We start from the raw sequence: 22,591 nt of genomic DNA, 5'->3' as shown, positions 1-22,591 counted from the left end.
CCCAAAAGCCTGAGCCCAAAAGGGTCAACTGCACTCCTGCCCAGATCCAATGTTGATATCTCCCATAAGGCATCATGAGAAATGCAAATCACTCCTTTATGTCCCCTTGGCCAACTACAGTATGTAATCAGAAGCGCTGGTTTATATCACAGATACAGCCTAATGGTTCAGAGCCTTATATCCAAACTTGCAGACAGACTGTTTCCATCTTGTTAGATCTCATCAGTGTAAGATATTGGAACATGACTTTACGCTGTATGTTTTGTACATGAAGAGCTTTTGGGTTCCTTTTTGCCTGTCTCACCCTAACATGGTTCTCTGCTTCACTACTCCACAAGTCGTACCCACTCAGAGGCCAAAGGGACATAAAGGAGTGATTTACATGTCTTTGCCCATAATGCTTTATGTGAATGATAAACTCTCATTTTTGGTATTAAGGCAGCGCAACCGCTATTTATATAGTAAATGCCTTCTGTTTATAGAGGCCCAGTGAAGGAATAATTTATAGTTTCCAATAAGACTCAGGTCAGTCTTTGAATCAGGTATGTGAAGTCTGTGGCCCTTCAGATGGTGAACTACAAGTCCCAACACTGTAGGACTGGGGTTATGTCTGAAAAACTGCAGCCACTAACCAACCTCCCCCTTGTTCTCTGTCTTTTCTCTTTACTTAATCATATCCTCTTGTTCTGTCCTTCCTTCTCTTTTTCTTATATTTCTCTAGTCTCCTTGTCCCTCTCTTCTATCCCCCATCTGTTTGTCCTTACTCTCCCCATCCTCCCTCTTCTCTCCCCTTCTATATTTCTCCTCTCCCCCATTTGTCTCTCTACTCCCTAACCCCCTTTCTCTTCTCTCCTTCTGTCTCTCATCTCCTCTCCTTTCCTTTTCTCCCCCAACTGTTTGACCTTACTCTCCCCCATCCTCCCTCTTCTCTCCCCTTCTATATTTCTCCTCTCCCCCATTTGTCTCTCTACTCCCTAACCCCCTTTCCCTTCTCTCCTTCTGTCTCTCATCCCCTCTCCTTTCCTTTTCTCCCCCAACTGTTTGGCCTTACTCTCCCCCATCCTCCCTCTTCTCTCTCCTTCTATATTTCTCCTCTCCCCCATTTGTCTCTCTACTCCCTAACCCCCTTTCCCTTCTCTCCTTCTGTCTCTCATCTCCTCTCCTTTCCTTTTCTCCCCCAACTGTTTGGCCTTACTCTCCCCCATCCTCCCTCTTCTCTCCCCTTCTATATTTCTCCTCTCCCCCATTTGTCTCTCTACTCCCTAACCCCCTTTCCCTTCTCTCCTTCTGTCTCTCATCCCCTCTCCTTTCCTTTTCTCCCCCAACTGTTTGGCCTTACTCTCCCCCATCCTCCCTCTTCTCTCTCCTTCTATATTTCTCCTCTCCCCCATTTGTCTCTCTACTCCCTAACCCCCTTTCCCTTCTCTCCTTCTGTCTCTCATCTCCTCTCCTTTCCTTTTCTCCCCAACTGTTTGGCCTTACTCCCCCCCATCCTCCCTCTTCTCTCCCCTTCTATATTTCTCCTCTCCCCCATTTGTCTCTCTACTCCCTAACCCCCTTTCCCTTCTCTCCTTCTGTCTCTCATCCCCTCTCCTTTCCTTTTCTCCCCCAACTGTTTGGCCTTACTCTCCCCCATCCTCCCTCTTCTCTCCCCTTCTATATTTCTCCTCTCCCCCATTTGTCTCTCTACTCCCTAACCCCCTTTCCCTTCTCTACTTCTGTCTCTCATCCCCTCTCCTTTCCTTTTCTCTCCCAACTGTTTGGCCTTACTCTCTCCCATCCTCCCTCTTCTCTCCCTCTATATTTCTCCTCTCCCCCATTTGTCTCTCTACTCCCTAACCCCCTTTCCCTTCTCTCCTTCTGTCTCTCATCCCCTCTCCTTTCCTATTCTATACTCTCCCCTATATTCGCTCTTTGGGGAGTCCCATCCACAGCTGAGGACAGTTTGGGGGATATTGGAGGTTGAGGTCCACCTACATCAATCAGATCATTAGAATAGTTCTGTCTATAACCTTCATTGTGCTTTTTGAGATGGGTCATGGGTGTAAATGTGAGTCCATTGTGCCGCCTCTCTCTTTAGCACTGGATATCAGGCTTCAGCTCTTACCTCGATACATTAAGCCAAATACACTCAGAGGTAATTGCATTTCTTAATATCTATTGATTTTCCCAGTTCACCATTCACTTCTCCAATGCAACCGAGATTTCTAATGAAGATATGAAAAGGGCTCACTGTATTTTATTTCCAATAAATTGAAACTAATAAAGTTTAATAGGCTCAGCCTTCTCAGATAGGTATGACAGTTTAACTTTACTTTCAAGCCACAAACATACCCAAGTAATATATATTGATCTTCATTCACAGACCTTCCTCAGTCATTCTGGCCCTAAAAGGCTCCCACGTGGGAATGGGCACTATTCAATTTGTTTGCTAAAGCTTTAACCCCCATCTACATTAGTACTTGATAGTTTAGGGTGGAGAAAGAAGTCAAATGCATCCAACCGACCCTCCCTCAATGGATTCCTATGTCCAGTTGATCGGGAGAAGGGAACAGCATTCATTTGAAACCTGCTGCAGAACATGGGAAATATTGGCACTTAGAGCAATTTCCAGATTAGTATTCATTCCAGTTGGTGCATATTCTCCCTTGATATAAAGACATCCATCCCTTAGAACATGTAATATATCTGCCAGTACAGACGCATCAGGGAGATGATTACACCTTTATACAGCAAACAATAAGGGGGATGAGTAACTACTATGAGGGCATGATCTCTATCCTTTTCTCAAATTGGGATAAAAGTGGAGGTGCAGTAACTTACATGGGCAATATCATAGACCTTTAATGACTAAGTAAGTGGTGCCCCTGTCAGTACTAGGGTAGACACCATCTAGCCTTAGTTAAAACCAAGGGGATTCGGATTTGGCCCACGATCTAAACTGGAGGGGATCAAGCCATAAAGAAGTCTAAATCAAGTCCAAACTAAGATAGAGTTTACACCAGAAGAAACAATACAAAGCAACTTGACAGACTTTGACAGTGCAATGCATTCTGGGTGAGGCACCAGTCAGTGGAGGTCAACTCATCCAAGATGAGGGGGGCAAAAGTAGCTCCTATACAAGCTGAGATGGGATAAAATGCAAGACCTACCTAAGAACTAGACAAGTCCTAAATCTTAAATCAAGTCCAATTTAGAAAGAAGAACCAAGTCCAAGCTAATAATGAGTTGGGGCTGAGCAGACACAATACCGAGCAACTTGAAGACCACGACAGAAAATGTTGTTACTGACAAAGGTGGCTCCTACCATGAGAAACAAGTTCTTATAGTCCATAGAGCCAGAAGAACATGCAAGAGCTAGACAAGATCAAGAAGGTCAAAATTTGGTTTTCAGAAGGGTCCAACAAGCTGGGAGGTGAGATGGAGACTATTATGGTATTTATACCAATATAGAAATCTGTGGGAGAGGAGGTCTCTCAAGTCAGACACACAGCAAAAGGAGCCTTCAGAAGTCTCGGAAATGTTCAGGTTTGGACAGAAGACAAATCACTTGAGCAGCCGGCGGGTGAGAGGCTATCAGCTCATGTGTCCGGCAATGTTGATAGTGCGGCTCTGAATCAATCAGCTTCTGTTTCAGGGGCCCATAACAGCTTATTGTCTTTTCATTCCTCACCTGGATGCTCCCCGGATCTCCTTAGAGAAAACCTGCCTCTTGCCTTCAGAACGGGAGATGAGGACGTTCTTGTGTCGGACGAGATTAGACGTCGCCGGCCGGGGGGGGGGGTTTACTAACTGCCACAATCACTTTGGCTCAACATCCATTCCATGGAACTCAGGGAGTTCTGAAGACAAGACTTCTCTTTTAATAGTGGCTGTACTCGTAATCAAACATTTTTATAACCTTTTACGTTAACAAGCTGTTCTACCGGCTGTGGCGGCGAGACGCTCGGGGGGAAATTCATCAAAGGCGCAATTTAAACACCAAACTTTATCTTTCTTTTTACTCTCAGATGTTTCAATATCAAAAGTGTGTTTTTTCTTTCTCTACTTTCAGTGATCACTCCAGTTACTGTGAATAAACCAAAAACACAGCTCTCTGCTTATTGCAAACTACATTTCCCAGCAACCCCTCAGAGGCAGCAACATTGCCATACATGAGACAAAACAACACAGTGTAATTTATGCGGCTCTCGCAGTTATTTGTATTGCCTGCACAGCGCCGCACATTTTATGCTTAGTCGCACACAGCACTTTCCAGGCACAGGAGTTTTTATGCAAAAACACAGTTTTTCAAGCAACTTTTTCTGCTGTATGCAATATTAATTTCTCAGCCATCAGTGATCCCCAGTACATAAGCAACTACTAAACACACACAGACTAAAATGTGTGATATCTACTAATCCCCCCCCCCCCAAAGAAAAAGCAAGAGAAAATATTAAGAAGAAGAAGAGAAGCAGTTCTGGGAAAGGTGAAAGAGAAGAGGGAGTGAGGGGCAAGAGAGAAGAGCTGGAGAGACAGGGTGAAGATAGAGAAGATGATATACAATGGTCTAGAAGAGGAAAGTAGAAAGGGGCCAGGAAGAAGGGAAAGACATGAAGAGAATAAAGGTCTGGAGAGGAGAACAAAGAAAAGAAGAGAAAGGGTGAAGGTAGGAGAGTAGAAGGGCAATAGGAGATATAACAGAGGAAAGTAGAAAAGGGTCAGGAAGAAGATAAAGACATGAAGAGGAGAAGAGAGAAAGGAAGAGAAAGTGAAGGTAGGAGAGTAGCAATAGAGGTTATAGAAGGGGAAATCAGCAAAAAACAGGGAAGAAAGGGAGGCCATATAAACAGGAGAAAGGAACTGGAAAGAAGGAGAAAGGAGTGGGAAAGAAGGAGAGGAAAGAAAATCCAGACCGAGTCAGGAGCTTATTGGCCTGTGTGTGGGGCCCTCTGACAGGCCTGTCCGACCGATATCTGGCTGAAAATTAAAAAATCCAATCAAAGTGAGGACCATATTGGCTCATGATGCAGTCCTTCCCCTGATGGCTTGCATTCCCTTGCTGTGATCAAATCAATTGGATCAACCTGATATAGCCCAGCTTGCATTTCGGGGGAAAATCCACTTATTTGGTGACCTTGCCAAACAAGCAGATCTTTCTAGGTATTATGAGCTTCAGATAATAAGAGGTCTAAAGGGTAAAGTAGAAGGAGAGAAACAGGAGAAGGAAGAACAGATAAAGAGGAGAAAGGGACTGGAGAGAAGGAGAGGGAGGAAAATAAAGGAAAGCGAGGGGAAGAGACGAGAGAAAGAGTGAGGGTAGAAGAGGAGGAAAGTAATAGGAGACAGAGAAGGAAAACATAATGAGAGTCAGAAGGGAATAGAAGGACAAATGAGGTGAAGAAAAGGAGAAGAAATGGGAGATAAAGATACAGAAAGGGGTTTAATTTTGAATAAAGTGAAAGAGAAGAAGGGTCCAGAGTACAGAACATGGAATAACAGAAGAACAAAGATGAAACATGTTCATTCAATTTATTCTGGATGTTTTTGGGTTTGTGCCCTGGGTTTGGGAAAGTCTAGAATATTTCTGTATATAAACTGAACAATAATTCCAGAGGAGAGCAGACTGGATTTGCATGAAGGGGGTACAAAACATCCCTGTTAATAAGAGACTGTAGAAATGAGTTACAATAAGCGCAGATGTGAGAATCCACATAAGATGTTTGAGCAGGTAATGGAACAGGATCGGGCACCCCCTGTCCTGCAGAGCTTACACTCAAACATAAATACTGAACATTTGCTGGAATCCCCACCAACAATACTACTAATAGAATACAGATTGTAAACACCCCCAGCTCCATATTCTTCATATTCCTGCAAATAATCAGAAGAATTGAAGAGAATAGGGACCCCTGGGTCTGGGGGTTGTAACCCAACGGGTGGGATTCTAAAGGGGAAAATGAGTAAAAGACTCACAGTAGCAGGTCCCACGGAGAGGATTCCCCAAGTATCGGTTTTCTGAATCGCATCTGCGGAACAAAAGGGGGAAAATGAAAACCAGTGAGAGGAAGCAGAGCCCATTGGCTCATTGTACAGAATCAATATCATGGGGGGAAATATCCCATTATTAACCAGTGATCAGAAAACCCCCCAAATCTGACACAGACACCCCTACATTCACAGGGGCAGTAATCACACACACACTCGGGGGGCAGGCCTAGAACACCCCATGTAATGCGACATTACAGTATAAAGATGAATCTAAAAGAACACTGTTTATAAATGAGCCCGGCAGATGTTCCTGAGACGTGTAGTTCAGCGGCAGATTGAGAACAGCGGGGGGCACCCTTTAAGGAAGAGCCACATAATAAAGAACAGATTGGTGCAACGGGTTATAGAACATATATCCCTCCATTCCCCCGGGATAGAAAGACAAACAGGTTCCCTTATACACAGACAGCAATACGGACGCTCCCCCCCCCCCCACTGAGTCTTATGTATAAAGCAGAAATAGATCTTCCTTCTGTGGCATGAGCTGCTTGTCTGTCTGTCTGTCTGTCTGATCTATGGTAGAATTTAGGATCCACATAGACTTTTTTTTCCTAATACCATAAATGTTTTTGGGGTGATTTCTCCTAATGCCATGAATATTATGGGGGTGCATTAACACATCCACTCACCCAACAACCTACACCCTTGTTACCCTCAAAGCCCAGACAAGTTTCCCATCAGACTGTGGTGCAGTTAATTCAATCACACAGGACGGAAGAATTAAAGGTCCAGACTTTCCCACAAGTAATGGGACCCGAGCAATTGATCAAACTGTCAGTCTGGCACTTTCAGGGGATCCCTCACATGTACAATGATTTCTATAAACGTATTGTCCCGGAGATACTGTCATATAACTCCCTCCTTTGTTATAATAACATTTTCAAGAATCAACCCATATTAACCCTATGTTCATTTCACACCACTGTGACTGAATCACAGCCATAAAGCTGGACAGGACTGCTGCAAACACCATGTAACAGAAAGACAGAACCAAAGGAGAACTGACATATTACAGTGTTTCATGGATCAGACCCAGAGAGGGGTAAACAGACAGTGACAGATAAACACAATGACAGTTACACAGAACTATAAACCCAGTGAGAATGAGGAATGAATGGATATTGGGAAGTTGTATCAGGAGTCAGAAGCAGCAGTGCAGAGAAAGGGACAGACACAATGACAGTTACACAGAACTATAAACCCAGTGAGAATGAGGAATGAATGGATATTGGGAAATTGTATCAGGAGTCAGAAGCAGCAGTGCAGAGAAGAGAAAGGGACAGACACAATGACAGTTACACAGAACTATAAACCCAGTGAGAATGAGGAATGAATGGATATTGGGAAGTTGTATCAGGAGTCAGAGGCAGCAGTGCAGAGAAGAGAAAGGGACAGACACAATGACAGTTACACAGAACTATAAACCCAGTGAGAATGAGGAATGAATGGATATTGGGAAGTTGTATCAGGAGTCAGAAGCAGCAGTGCAGAGAAGAGAAAGGGACAGACACAATGACAGTTACACAGAACTATAAACCCAGTGAGAATGAGGAATGAATGGATATTGGGAAGTTGTATCAGGAGTCAGAGGCAGCAGTGCAGAGAAGAGAAAGGGACAGACACAATGACAGTTACACAGAACTATAAACCCAGTGAGAATGAGGAATGAATGGATATTGGGAAGTTGTATCAGGAGTCAGAAGCAGCAGTGCACAGAAAGGGACAGACACAATGACAGTTACACAGAACTATAAACCCAGTGAGAATGAGGAATGAATGGATATTGGGAAGTTGTATCAGGAGTCAGAGGCAGCAGTGCAGAGAAAGGGACAGACACAATGACAGTTACACAGAACTATAAACCCAGTGAGAATGAGGAATGAATGGATATTGGGAAGTTGTATCAGGAGTCAGAAGCAGCAGTGCAGAGAAGAGAAAGGGACAGACACAATGACAGTTACACAGAACTATAAACCCAGTGAGAATGAGGAATGAATGGATATTGGGAAGTTGTATCAGGAGTCAGAAGCAGCAGTGCAGAGAAGAGAAAGGGACAGACACAATGACAGTTACACAGAACTATAAACCCAGTGAGAATGAGGAATGAATGGATATTGGGAAGTTGTATCAGGAGTCAGAGGCAGCAGTGCAGAGAAGAGAAAGGGACAGACACAATGACAGTTACACAGAACTATAAACCCAGTGAGAATGAGGAATGAATGGATATTGGGAAGTTGTATCAGGAGTCAGAAGCAGCAGTGCAGAGAAAGGGACAGACACAATGACAGTTACACAGAACTATAAACCCAGTGAGAATGAGGAATGAATGGATATTGGGAAGTTGTATCAGGAGTCAGAGGCAGCAGTGCAGAGAAGAGAAAGGGACAGACACAATGACAGTTACACAGAACTATAAACCCAGTGAGAATGAGGAATGAATGGATATTGGGAAGTTGTATCAGGAGTCAGAAGCAGCAGTGCAGAGAAAGGGACAGACACAATGACAGTTACACAGAACTATAAACCCAGTGAGAATGAGGAATGAATGGATATTGGGAAGTTGTATCAGGAGTCAGAGGCAGCAGTGCAGAGAAGAGAAAGGGACAGACACAATGACAGTTACACAGAACTATAAACCCAGTGAGAATGAGGAATGAATGGATATTGGGAAGTTGTATCAGGAGTCAGAAGCAGCAGTGCAGAGAAGAGAAAGGGACAGACACAATGACAGTTACACAGAACTATAAACCCAGTGAGAATGAGGAATGAATGGATATTGGGAAGTTGTATCAGGAGTCAGAGGCAGCAGTGCAGAGAAAGGGACAGACACAATGACAGTTACACAGAACTATAAACCCAGTGAGAATGAGGAATGAATGGATATTGGGAAGTTGTATCAGGAGTCAGAGGCAGCAGTGCAGAGAAAGGGACAGACACAATGACAGTTACACAGAACTATAAACCCAGTGAGAATGAGGAATGAATGGATATTGGGAAGTTGTATCAGGAGTCAGAGGCAGCAGTGCAGAGAAAGGGACAGACACAATGACAGTTACACAGAACTATAAACCCAGTGAGAATGAGGAATGAATGGATATTGGGAAGTTGTATCAGGAGTCAGAAGCAGCAGTGCAGAGAGCAGAAAGGGACAGACACAATGACAGTTACACAGAACTATAAACCCAGTGAGAATGAGGAATGAATGGATATTGGGAAGTTGTATCAGGAGTCAGAAGCAGCAGTGCAGAGAAGAGAAAGGGACAGACACAATGACAGTTACACAGAACTATAAACCCAGTGAGAATGAGGAATGAATGGATATTGGGAAGTTGTATCAGTTTAGATAAGGAGAAATATTTTCAAACTTTCATAACCTGCCAAATTTTGTAAAATGAACATGGTAATTAGGGGGTGTGGGCACAGAAAGGGGCGTGGTCAAAAGATTTCGCTGTTCTACGTGCAAAACAATTTTTTGTCCCTCTTTTTACTTCCAAAATGTTGGGAGGTATGTGGATGGTGTGCGCTAGGACTTTGAATTTGTGTATATATATATATATATATAGTGAAAAAGGATTGCGCCACTCACAGGGTTTTAGTGAAAAAACAAAAAAAAGTTTTATTATTAAGCCTCAACGTTTCGATCCCCCACAGGGATCTTCGTCAGGAGCAAAAACAAACAAACATCTCTTGACGAAGATCCCTGTGGGGGATCGAAACGTTGAGGCTTAATAATAAAACATTTTTTTGTTTTTTCACTAAAACCCTGTGAGTGCTGTAATCCTTTTTCACTGCTTATTTCCCATGCTGGCACCCAGGTATTAATTTTGTCTACTTTGCACCATTCCTTTGGAGATATATACTGTATATATATATATATATATATATATATATATATATATATATATTTCTTCCATTTTTTAATGATTTTGTCTTTTCAGTAGAAAGGCTTCTCTATAATTGGTTCATTTAATTTCCATGTAACAATCTGGCCCATCTGACAAGCGCCGGTAGAAAAAGGCTGAATCAGCAGAATGTGGGGGTGGGACGTATAATAATAATAATAATATCTGATGTTGGAAATATAAATCTCAGGGGCCGAGCGCTGGTGAAACACGGGATTTAGTGTTGGAGACAAGAAATCAGTCATTATCTGACCCAGTGCCAAGTATTTCCCTCATTTCCAAGGACAATTAAAAATGTCCTTAACGAGGTTATGTTTTATGGCTGAGACACGACTCAGTACAAGACGTTTACATCGATCACTCGCAATTCACTTTCAGCCAAACCCCATTCTTGCTCCTCTCTCCCCATCATGAGCCGAGAATACTTTGTATATTGGTCCTTCAAGCTTTATTGGGAGAACCTGAGGCCTGGGATGAAGCCCAGATTTATTCTATAATATCAACAAATTGGGAAGAAAGGGATAGAGAAGAGGGAACCTTGTCTGGGACTGGATTTAGATAGACACTTCGTTCCTGCTCTAGTTCAGCAGACACAGCAAGTAGCTAGGGGCTTCATTTATAGCCTCATCTGGGTATTGGTGCCTTTAAGAGAAGTATAAAGTATAAATGGCGACCCTACGAATCCATCCAGACCCTTAATGGAGAGGTAAGAGAGGGGCCTCTGGACAGTTTAAGGGGTTGCTCACCTTTAAATTAATTATTAGTATGATTTGACTATTTGTAATTAGTTTTAATTTTTTATTATTTGTGATTTTTGAGTAGTTTAGCTTTTTATTCAGCAGCTCTCCAGTTTGTAATTTCAGCCAACTGGTTGCTAGGGTCCAAATTCCCCTAGCAACCATGTCTTGATTTCAATAAGAGACTGGAATATGAATAGGAGAGGCCTGAATAGAAAGAAGAGTAATAAAAAGTAGCAACAATTATAGATTTATAGCCTTAAAGACCATTTGTTTCTCGAAGGGTCAGTGACCCCCATTTGAAAGCTGGAAAGAGTCAGAAGCAGAAGGCAAATAATTCAAAAACGATGAAAAAAAGAACATTGTAGACCAACTGAAGAGTTGCTTTTAGAATAAGCTATATTCTATAACAAACTAAAAATTAAGACAACAGCACTAGACAGAATTCTCTATTTATAGGGAGGACAAGTCCAGTATCTCACGAGAGCCAATCAGATGGTTGCTTTTATTATATGATCTGCATTAGACCAGTAAAAGCCGACTGCTGATTGGTTGCTCATTGCACACAGAGGAAAAATTATACAAAATATCATTTTAATTTCAAATTTCTTTGTCCCCTTTACAGACAGATATAAATAAGTCTCTAAGGCAGACAGACGGGCACAGGACTCGGAATTCAATGGGGGAGAGGAACCTGCAGTGAAACAATAAAGGGGCCGGTAATTAATATGTTTTATATATATATTATTTAGCTCCAAGTAACAGAATCAGCTGCTCAGTCACTACAGCCCCTGCTTTGTGCCTATATAAACTTATATGTGTTTATCCTTAGAAACTGTCATCTTCAGACTGCTGCTTCTCGTGCTGTTGTTGAACTATCTCCGGCACTGTCATTGGATTGCTAGAAGTTTAGCACATGGATAACCCATTCAGCTCCAGACCCTAGCAACAAGGATTAGTAGAAGATCGTCTCAAGACTACAGTGAGCAATAAAAATAGTCATAGTAAACAGCTTCCTTTCTAAACAGTCTAATTTCTGGTTGCTGGGGTCACTGACCCTAACGACCAGAGAGCATTTTTAATTTGCAGGGAATGGGGAAACAACGAGAAAGTCGTCTGGCTTCTTCCATCTGCAACTTATTTGTTCTACTTAAATAACTCACTTTCAAATAAGAAGTGGATATTAAAGACAAGACTATAAGTCGGCTCTTATTGAGAAGGGGAGACGGGAGAAGCGGAATTGAGGTGAGGGAGGAATTAGGAGGCGGCGGGGAATTAATAAGGGCACGTTCCAAACTTGGCAAATATTTTCTTAGGCAAATCGGATTTGTATATGAAAGGAATGAAGCTAATTATCGTTTAGCTCGGCGGCTCTCGCACTAAAACTCGTCGCAATAAAAATGTCATGGGCAGCCGCCGCGCAGTGATGCGACTATTAAGCTTTTATTTAAGGGAGCGGAACGGCTTCTCAAGCAGGTGTGTTTTTACACCTCATTGTAATAAAAACCTCTGGGAGAAGTGGTACATTTATTTGGTGCCTCCCTGTCCCCTGGCATTTAATTGCTACACCACGAGGCAGTGAGGGCACTTTTATAGGCACTCGACTCCACTCGGCTCAGAAAGGAGCAAACGGATAAAGAACTTTTCAATTAGTCTTCATTTTTTCTTTTTTATAGTTTTTGAATTATTTGCCTTCTGCTTCTGACTCTCTTCAGCTTTCAAATGGGGGTCACTCAGGGGCGCGCCGCCAATGAGGCGAGCTGAGACGCTCGCCTCAGGCGGCAACGCCAAAGCGGTTTCCAGGGGCGGCAAAAAGCCGCTCCTGCACCTTTAAGAGCCGAATTTCCGGTTTTTAAACCGGAAATTCGGCTTTACTAATGCGAGAGAGCGCAATTGCGCTCTCCGCATTAGTGTTCCTGCCTCCCCTCCCGACAAGTAAGTCAGCGAGGGGGGGCGGCATTGCAGGAGCCGCCTCAGGCGGCGCTTAGGTCTGAATCGGCGCTGGGGTCACTGACCCCTTCTAGAAACAAATGGTCGATAAGGCTACACATGTATTGTTATTACTGCTTTTTATTCCTCATCTTTCTATTCAGGCCTCTCCTATTCATATTCCAGTCTCTTATTCAAATCAATGCATGGTTGCTAGGGGAATGAGGACCCTAGCAACCAGATTGCAAACTGGAGAGCTGCTGAACAAAAAGCTAAATAACTAAAAAACCACAATAATAAAAAAGGAAAAAAAATTGCAAATTGTCTCAGAATATCCCTCTCTTACATCATACTAATAGTATGGTGGTTCACTTTAAGTTACCTTTTAGTATGTTATAGAATGGCCAGTTCGAAGCAACTTTTCAATTGGTCTTCATTATTTATTTTCTACAGTTTTTTAATTATTTGCCTTTTTCTTTTCAGCTTCCAAATGAGGGTCACTGACCCCTTCTAAAAACAAATGCTCTGTAAGGCTATAAATGTATTGTTATTGTTACTTTTTATTACTCCTCTTTCTATTCAGGCCTCTCTTATTCATATTCCAGTCTCTAATGCAAATCAATGCATGGTTGCTAGGGGAATTTGGATCTTGGAAAAAATATGGCTGAAATTACAAACTGAAGAGCTGCTGAATAAAAAGCTAAATAAGTCAAAAACCACAAATAATAAAAAATGAAAACCAATTGCAAATTGACTCAGAATATCTCTCTCTACATCATACTAACAGTTAACTCAAAGGTGAACAACCCCTTTAATGGAAACATGGAAGTCCAAATTTACAAGCAACAATCCCCCTATAACACATTCCACCCAAGCCACACCCATTCTGTCCACAGACACACCCCAATCACATCCAGGCCACACCCTCAGCCTCCCTGCTCTGCCAGTTTTGGAGATTTAGGGTGAAGTAAATTAGAGTGAAAAGTCTGTGGGCAATTGGGCTGTTATTGTGGGTGACAGGGGGACAAATTAAGGGACTCCCTAAAAATCAGGGTCTGGCAAAGGTTGAACTTGATGGACGTCTTTTTCCAAGCTGAGCTTCTATGAACAACAAGAACTGCAGAACTTCTGACCCAATTGATGGGAATGGGAAAGAATTACATGGAAACCGCAGCTTCTGTCTTTCTCAGCTGATCCATAGAATTTATCAGCAAAACTGAAAGTGGATCATGGTCCAGGAGACTCAAACTCATGTCGATGTGGATTGATTTCCCATTGTTTCTATTTTATCTGCTGCGTCACATGCCGGGGGGCGATCAATTGGGTCTTAAGGATAAAAGCCTCAGTAACATCTCTGCATCTCAGAGTTCTCAAAGATTTGGGGTCAAAGTAATTAAAGGGGAAGTAAAGTCTAAAATAGAATAAGGCTAGAAATGCTGTATTTTGTATACTAAACATAAACATGAACTTACTGCACCACAAGCCTAATCAAACAAATGATTTATGCTTTCAAAGTTGGCCACAGGGGGTCACCATCTTGTAACTTTGTTATACATCTTTGCAAGACCAAGACTGTGCACATGCTCAGTGTGATCTGGGCTGCTTAGGGATCGTCATAAATGATCAAAACAGCACAAGTCAAATAATATCTGCCAGAAGCCGATACAACAAGACTGATTAATAATCAGAATATAGAGACTGCACTGGGTCCTGTGTTGTCATGTAATCTAATGTGGATTTTATAGTTTTTGTATTGTTTAATACAAACTTTCTCCAACTCTGCAGAACCAGTGGCTGCAGCAAAATAATCCTCCTAATAGAATCCCAGTTTATCTGTTTAAATCTGGCTCCATGATCTTTGTCCCTGCAGCTGGAGTTGGAAACAGTAAAGGGGATATAAAGGCAAAAATAAAATCCGATACAAATCTCTACACAGTCACCGACTGCTCTACAGGGAAACAAACAAAGCTGCTTGAGTTGTGCATGGCTGGGAAGTAAGGCGGGGGCTCCCCCTGCTGTTCATAAGTATGATTGTTTCCCTGCAGAGCAGTTAGGGACCGTCTGACAATTCCTATCCACAGCAGTAAATGAAGGGAGAATTTCACTGCATACAGTCAGGTTTCTTATAAAAACGATACACATTTTTAATTAAAGTATATTGGAGATAGATTTCTTTTTCAATAAAGAAAGTAAAAGTTGGATTTTATTTTTTTGCCTTTACATGCCCTTTAATGTGCACGTTTCTCACCTGCAACCGCCCAGACTTGGGACTCAAAATAAATATATGTTAAAAAACAGATTGCCTGAATTATCTCTGTCCGCAACTTTTCTACTTAACCTTTAAATCCTCCAAATAATGGAAAATGATGACTTTTAATAGTGATGAGATCCGTTACCCGGTAATCCAATTTACAGGAAACACAGGCCCTTTTTAAAAATGATTTCCTTTTTCTGTGTAATAATAAAACAGTCACTTGTACTTGATCCCAACTAAGATATAATTAATCCTTATTGGAGGCAAAACCAGCCTATTGGGTTTATTTCATGTTTACGTGATTTTCTAGTAGACAAGGTATGAAGATCCAAATTACGGAAAGATCCCTTATGCAGAAAATCCCAGGTCCCAAGCATTCTGGATAACAGGTCCTATACCTGTATTTCTCTTTATAGCGTCTTAGCCATAAACCAAAACCAGAAAGTCCAAAAGCTTTTGGGACTTCTGATTCTTGCTCCAGGCGTGGTATAATCAGATTTTATAATCAGTTTATTTAACCAATAAAATATATCACCTACTGTATGTTTTCTACTTTTATTTCTCGTTACACATCCATGAACATTAAATATTTCCAAAACAACCCATGACTTATAAATATCAGCAGATTCCGTATTCTGCCACTAGGTGGCGCCTGCAGTGAAAACGAGTAACTTTCCTCTACAATCCTTGGATAACTGCATTGCTGCAAAGACATACATGAAGCCATTCAGCCTTCGTATTGCTCCTCTCTAGAATAACGGCAATACCTTGCAGCAGAGTCTATAAGACTTCCTAAGGTTTGAAATTTGACCTGAAAGGGGCAGGAGAATTACATTTACAATTACAAACTACTTCCACCTCCAAACAGAACCTTTAAGCAGAATGTGATTTTGCATCAGATATTTAAATACTTTAATGTATATTATTTTTAAAAGCACAATTAAAGCTTATTATAATAAAAAAGTGATATTTCCCCTTTAAAATTTGAAACTTAAAATAAAATGCCCCTATTTCTATCATCAGTGAATTTCAATGTTCAGAACTTTCCTGGAAATGCCCGAGACCCTATGAAACAGGTTCTGAGTCCTGTAAATCAATGTCAGGCGGCCGATAATGAAAGAAACCACTTTGCTTTACTCCGAGAGCGCGTGACATCATCGCACCCCCCTAACGATTTACTGCCGGGCAATTAATCTCGCTGAGAATCTATTATGTCAAAGTGTGTGTGATGCAACTGTAGAGAAATTAGCCCAAAACCATTAATATATCCCTGATTAATATCTGAGTAACACCTACATCTCCTCTACATGTTTCATTATATGTACAGCCAAATAGCATAATATTATCACTGTGTTTTTGTTTGATTTCTTATTCTACCCACTTTTTTTTAGATGTTTATTCTAAGACAATTTGCAATTGGTTTTCATTTATTATTATTTGTGGTTTTTGAGTTCTTTAGCTTTTTATCCAGCAGCTCTCCAGTTTATAATTTCAGCTGTCTGGTTGCTAGGGTGCAAATTCCCCTAGCAACCATGCAATGATTTGAATGAGAGACTGGAATATGAATAGGAGAGGCCTGAAAAGAAAGATGAGGAATAAGAAGTAGCAATAACAATACATTTGAAAAAAAACTGCATTAAAGAGCGTTTGTATTTTAGATGGGGTCAGTGACCCCCCTTTTAAAAGCTGGAAAGAGTCAGAAGAAAAGGTAAATAATTAAGAAAATGGTTAAAAAAATAAAATAATGAAGACCAATTGAAAAAATGCTTAGAATTGGCCATTCTATAACATACAAACGTTAACTCAAATGTGAACCACCCTTTTAAAGGAAAACTATACCCCCCAAACAATGTAGGTCTCTATAAAAAGATATCACATAAAACAGCTCATATGTAAAATCCTGCTTCATGTAAATACCGGTAAACCATTTTCATAATTATATACTTTTCTAGTAGTATGTGCCATTGGGTAATCATAAATAGAAACTGCCATTTTAAAAAATAAGGGCCGCCCCCTGGGATCGTAGGATTCACTGTACTCACAAATATACCAACAAACCATACATGTAAGGTCACATGGGCCAATTAACAGACTGAGTTGTGTCTTTTGCTTCCACACTTCTTCCTGTTACAGTTAGAGCTGCAGTATTTCTGGTCAGGTGATCTCTTCCTGTTACAGTTAGAGCTGCAGTATTTCTGGTCAGGTGATCTCTTCCTGTTACAGTTAGAGCTGCAGTATTTCTGGTCAGGTGATCTCTTCCTGTTACAGTTAGAGCTGCAGTATTTCTGGTCAGGTGATCTCTTCCTGTTACAGTTAGAGCTGCGGTATTTCTGGTCAGGTGATCTCTTCCTGTTACAGTTAGAGCTGCAGTATTTCTGGTCAGGTGATCTCTTCCTGTTACAGTTAGAGCTGCGGTATTTCTGGTCAGGTGATCTCTGAGGCAGCACACAGACCATCACGAAATGGTGGCTCAAGGCAAGAGATGTAAAAGGGCAATATTTACTTAAATATATATTCCAGTTTGGTAAGATTCTTTAATATGCCACTTAATATGATATGAACTATCTGTTGCTTAAGTGTTCATTTTGGGGGTATAGTTTTCCTTTAACCTGGTTTTGAATCTGGGTCTGGTACCACTGAGGGGGCTTGGAACAGAGGCAAAGGGGGCTCAGACAAAGTAAGTGAAAGTTTTGGGGTAAATGCCTATTTGCTCTCCAAGATACCTTTGAAACCCTATGTCAATGAGGGTGAGATTTGGGGTGAAACACATTTGGGTATTTATGGAACTTTGCCTGCCTAGATCTGTAACCTGAGTATGAGCTAAGAGGTGTCTGAACCAAAAAAATGGACCTCCGCGAGGGTCTAGAACTGAAAAAAAAAGTCCAACAACGACTGCTTCAATCCAACGACCAGCACTAACAGCAATGGGGCTCATTCCGTCAAAGTGACGTCACTTTCTTCCCCTGCATAAGTGACGTCACAATTAGACAGGGCAGACTGATGAATCAAGTCATGAGTACAGTGCAAGGATAACTGCAGGGAGTTCAAACACCACTCGGTGACTCTTTCTGCTTTCACTTGCCATGACAGTTAGAGATGGAACCGGCGGAGGTCTCAGAGCGCTGGCGGCTGTCTCTTTGCCAACCCGTGACTGGGATTCCTGCAGCAACAGGATGAAACACAAAGGTCTCCCCGAAGCCTCCTCGTTATTGCCGAGTTCAATTAAGGAAATTTGACAAAAAGAAAACAGCCTCAGGCAATCGACTGGCTGAAGCCTATTAATAAATCAACAAAATGATTGTGGGAATTTACAAAAAGAACCATAAACGATGATATTTTTGCATTTCCCTTCGTTAACCCCCTCCTTCCCGACGAGGGAGACACTTGGAGGCAGAACAACACGGGGCTGAATTGTGATGTCAGACAAACTGCGCATCATTTAACGGGAACATAACCCCTAAGATTAATTTTATTTTATGTAAATATTTATATTCCCTTTAAACAATGCTCCTAAAAAATATATTGTTTTAAAGTAATTAAAATATAACGTACTGTTATCCTGTACTGGTACAACTGGTGTGTTTGCTTCAGAATAAGTACTATTATAGTTTATATAAACAAGCTGCTGTGTAGCCATGGGGGCAGCCATTCAAGCACAGGATACACAGTAGATAACAGATAAGTACTACTATAGTTTATATAAACAAGCTGCTGTGTAGCCATGGGGGCAGCCATTCAAGCACAGGATACACAGTAGATAACAGATAAGTACTACTATAGTTTATATAAACAAGCTGCTGTGTAGCCATGGGGGCAGCCATTCAAGCACAGGATACACAGTAGATAACAGATAAGTACTACTATAGTTTATATAAACAAGCTGCTGTGTAGCCATGGGGGCAGCCATTCAAGCACAGGATACACAGTAGATAACAGATAAGTACTACTATAGTTTATATAAACAAGCTGCTGTGTAGCCATGGGGGCAGCCATTCAAGCACAGGATACACAGTAGATAACAGATAAGTACTACTATAGTTTATATAAACAAGCTGCTGTGTAGCCATGGGGGCAGCCATTCAAGCACAGGATACACAGTAGATAACAGATAAGTACTACTATAGTTTATATAAACAAGCTGCTGTGTAGCCATGGGGGCAGCCATTCAAGCACAGGATACACAGTAGAGATAACAGGTAAGTACTACTATAGTTTATATAAACAAGCTGCTGTGTAGCCATGGGGGCAGCCATTCAAGCACGGGTGTGGGTCCAGAAAATTTTGACCTACACATCCACACTGGGCTGGTACAGTAAGTAGAGTATATAAAATACAGTATTTCTATCCAGATTCTTTTTAAAGTTTTAGTTCCCCTTTAACATTATATTATAGTATTTTACAGCTGGGCAGGGCCCTCTCCATAGAATGAAACGCACGACAGCGAGTGATGTCACTTCTCAGAATGTCGTCCTTTCCGCGTCGTTGGCCAATCCGTCTCACTGACCCAATGACAATGATTAAAATGTTCTGACCAAGGGAACGTCAAGGGGAGAAAATAAAATTCTCTATTGATCATAAAAAGATTGTCTCTTGGCTGCTCTCGCTTCTCCTTCTAATTAAGCCCTTTTTAATGGCCATGACGATTTTTATTCGCTCCAGGCTATAAGAACGACTGCAATCGGCGAGGTCCCGCGCTATAAATCCCCTAATTCCAAACCACCGACAGAAAGTGAGCCTGAGCAGCTTGATAGACAGCACAAGTCAAGCCTTGGAATAATGCGAGTCAAAGCTTTTATTCCTAACAAATTATTGACTTCCTGGAATTTGTTCAAATAATAGTTCTGGGTGGCCGTAAGGGGTTAAGCGTCTCTCGAGCTCAAATTGCCGTAAATAGCGGGACTATTCCATAGAAATGGCAGGGAGAAATTCTAGGGATGAACCGAATCCACTATTTTGGATTCGGCCGAACCCCCGAATCCTTCGCGAAAGATTCAGCCAAATACCAAACCTATTGCGCATGCAAATTAGGATTCGGATTCGGTTTGGCCGGGCAGAAGGATTCGGCCGAATCTGAATCCTGCTGAAAAAGGCAGAATCCTGGCCGAATCCCGAACCAAATCCGGTGAATCCCTAAGAAATTCACATGGCAATCGAAAAAACATTCATCAATAAAGATTTATATTTTAAACTTTTTCTAATTGGTTTGTGCCACTAATTAAAAAATTTCATACGGCAGCGTCTATACCAAAATGACAGTTGTGGGTCCCTATTTCATGTTCTGTACAAAGAGTTAATAGGTCCATATCCTACAAGTGTCCGAGCAGTTCCCCAACACTCTGCCCTAGACCCCAACAATATTCTCTGGCGCTGAAGGAGTTAACAATAATATCGGTGCTGCGAATTGCTCATATCTGAAGCTTTACGGCACATGTTCTATGATGTGCTATGAAACAAGGTGGAAATGCTAATTGCTATAATTTGGACTTCATGAAACTTTACATTTCTAGCAGCTGTGGGAATTAATATTAAATAGAAATGATTCGTTCAAGTTTCCCGCATCGCCATTATTAAGCCGGAGAAACTGTTAAGTCTTGTTTGACTCTAATAATTATATATCTTGTAACCTGTGCACTTTCTCCCACCCTACTATCTGTATGAGTCACATATATACTATATATATATATATATATATATATATATATAGTGAATAAAGTACCCCCTATTGTAAAATATAAGGATATTATAAGTTACCGAGGAGTTTCATGTCCATATAAAAGTACGAGGCCGAAGGCCGAGTGTTTTTATACAGGTCATAGAACTCCGAGGTAACTTCTAATATCCTTATATTTTGCAACTGGGGGTACTTTATTTATTATAATACACAAGTTTCAGTGAGTCATGTGACAGAAATTACATCAGAACTCACCGTTTATAAGGATATAATTTACAGGATATTCATGGCTTTTGTGTTTTATATATATATATATATATATATATATATATATATATATATATATATATATATATATCCCTAGTATCGCTCTGTACAGACTATGAGCAAACTTAGGGGCTGTTCCTGCTGAATTGTGCTTAGTACAGGGAATACCTATGCTGCCATAGTTTTATGGGATCTCTCTGTACAGACTATGAGCAAACTTAGGGGCTGTTCCTGCTGAATTGTGCTTAGTACAGGGAATACCTATATTGCCATAGTTTTATGGGATCTCTCTGTACAGACTATGAGCAAACTTAGGGGGCTGTTCCTGCTGAATTGTGCTTAGTACAGGGAATACCTATGCTGCCATAGTTTTATGGGATCTCTCTGTACAGACTATGAGCAAACTTAGGGGGCTGTTCCTGCTGAATTGTGCTTAGTACAGGGAATACCTATATTGCCATAGTTTTATGGGATCTCTCTGTACAGACTATGAGCAAACTTAGGGGGCTGTTCCTGCTGAATTGTGCTTAGTACAGGGAATACCTATGCTGCCATAGTTTTATGGGATCTCTCTGTACAGACTATGAGCAAACTTAGGGGCTGTTCCTGCTGAATTGTGCTTAGTACAGGGAATACCTATGTGCCATAGTTTTATGGGATCTCTCTGTACAGACTATGAGCAAACTTAGGGGACTGTTCCTGCTGAATTGTGCTTAGTACAGGGAATACCTATGCTGTCATATTTTTATGGGATCTCTCTGTACAGACTATGAGCAAACTTAGGGACTGTTCCTGCTGAATTGTTCTGCCCAGTAATATCCAATAGAAAGTAGAATGTGGGTAATTGTCTCTAATAGACAAATAAGAGTGTGTGTTAGACGTAAGAGAATACAATTCTAACCAGCTGATTTCCATCTGTTGCTGTACTACAACTCCCAGCATTCCCTCCAGTGATACAGTGAAACAGTCACTACTTTATTGATCAGTATCGGTCGGTTCCCAGAGGAATATCGGGGGGGGGGGGCTACTCACAGTTGACATTGGTCTCCTTTGATCCCCTTGGTGGTACAGTGACATTTTCCCGTTTGCATTTCACACACGTTGGCGTGGCCGTTACACACACAGGCTGCGGATACAGAGAAGGAGAGGAATTAATATTACATATGGGGGGGTGAGGTTATTATATAAGTCACTTCAGCTCCACTAGACTCACACAATGAAACTGGAACCAACAATCTATAAACTCATTTCTTTCCATCAATTCCATCAGCAGAAATAACAGAATCCCCATTTCCATTATCACATAGACAGACAGACAGAAAATCATAGTTATAAATATATAATAGGACAGACAAACAGATCGTAAATAAAGATATATCGATAGACAGAACAATAGATTCGGACGCGCAGACTGATCACAGATACAGATAAACTGCTACATATAAATATACAATGAACAGATTCAGACAAACATGAATTTATATTTATAAGAACCATTTTGTTTAATACACTTTAACTGCACAAATCTTAATACATACAGGCAGACTAAGTCACTCCTGATATAAATTACCCTATTGTGTGTGAATGTGATAGGGACCTTAGATTGTAAGCTCCACTGGCACAGGGACTGATGGGAATGTGATATGGATATTAGATTGTAAGCTTCACTGGCACAGGGACTGATGGGAATGTGATAGGGACATTAGATTGTAAGCTCCACTGGCACAGGGACTGATGGGAATGTGATAGGGACCTTAGATTGTAAGCTCCACTGGTACAGGGACTGATGGGAATGTGATAA

At 41.3% G+C, this 22,591-nt stretch overlaps 1 protein-coding gene across 1 annotated transcript in view; it reads right to left on the bottom strand.

Moving 5' to 3' along the window:
* Positions 1–22,591, bottom strand: part of LOC108695699 (attractin-like protein 1) — a 372,498-nt gene that overhangs the window by 196,184 nt on the left and 153,723 nt on the right. Inside the window, exons 21-22 of the mRNA XM_041570143.1 lie at positions 21,823–21,916; positions 5,956–6,008 (exon numbers count right to left, since the gene is read on the bottom strand). Coding sequence (XP_041426077.1) covers positions 5,956–6,008; positions 21,823–21,916 — 147 coding nt within the window. The remainder of the gene's footprint in view (positions 1–5,955; positions 6,009–21,822; positions 21,917–22,591) is intronic.

This window comes from Xenopus laevis, chromosome 7L, assembly GCF_017654675.1.
Source record: "Xenopus laevis strain J_2021 chromosome 7L, Xenopus_laevis_v10.1, whole genome shotgun sequence".
Taxonomy (NCBI): Eukaryota; Metazoa; Chordata; class Amphibia; order Anura; family Pipidae; genus Xenopus; species Xenopus laevis.
The sequence above is the reverse complement of the archived record's forward strand: the minus strand, read 5'-3'. Positions and strand labels throughout refer to the sequence as shown.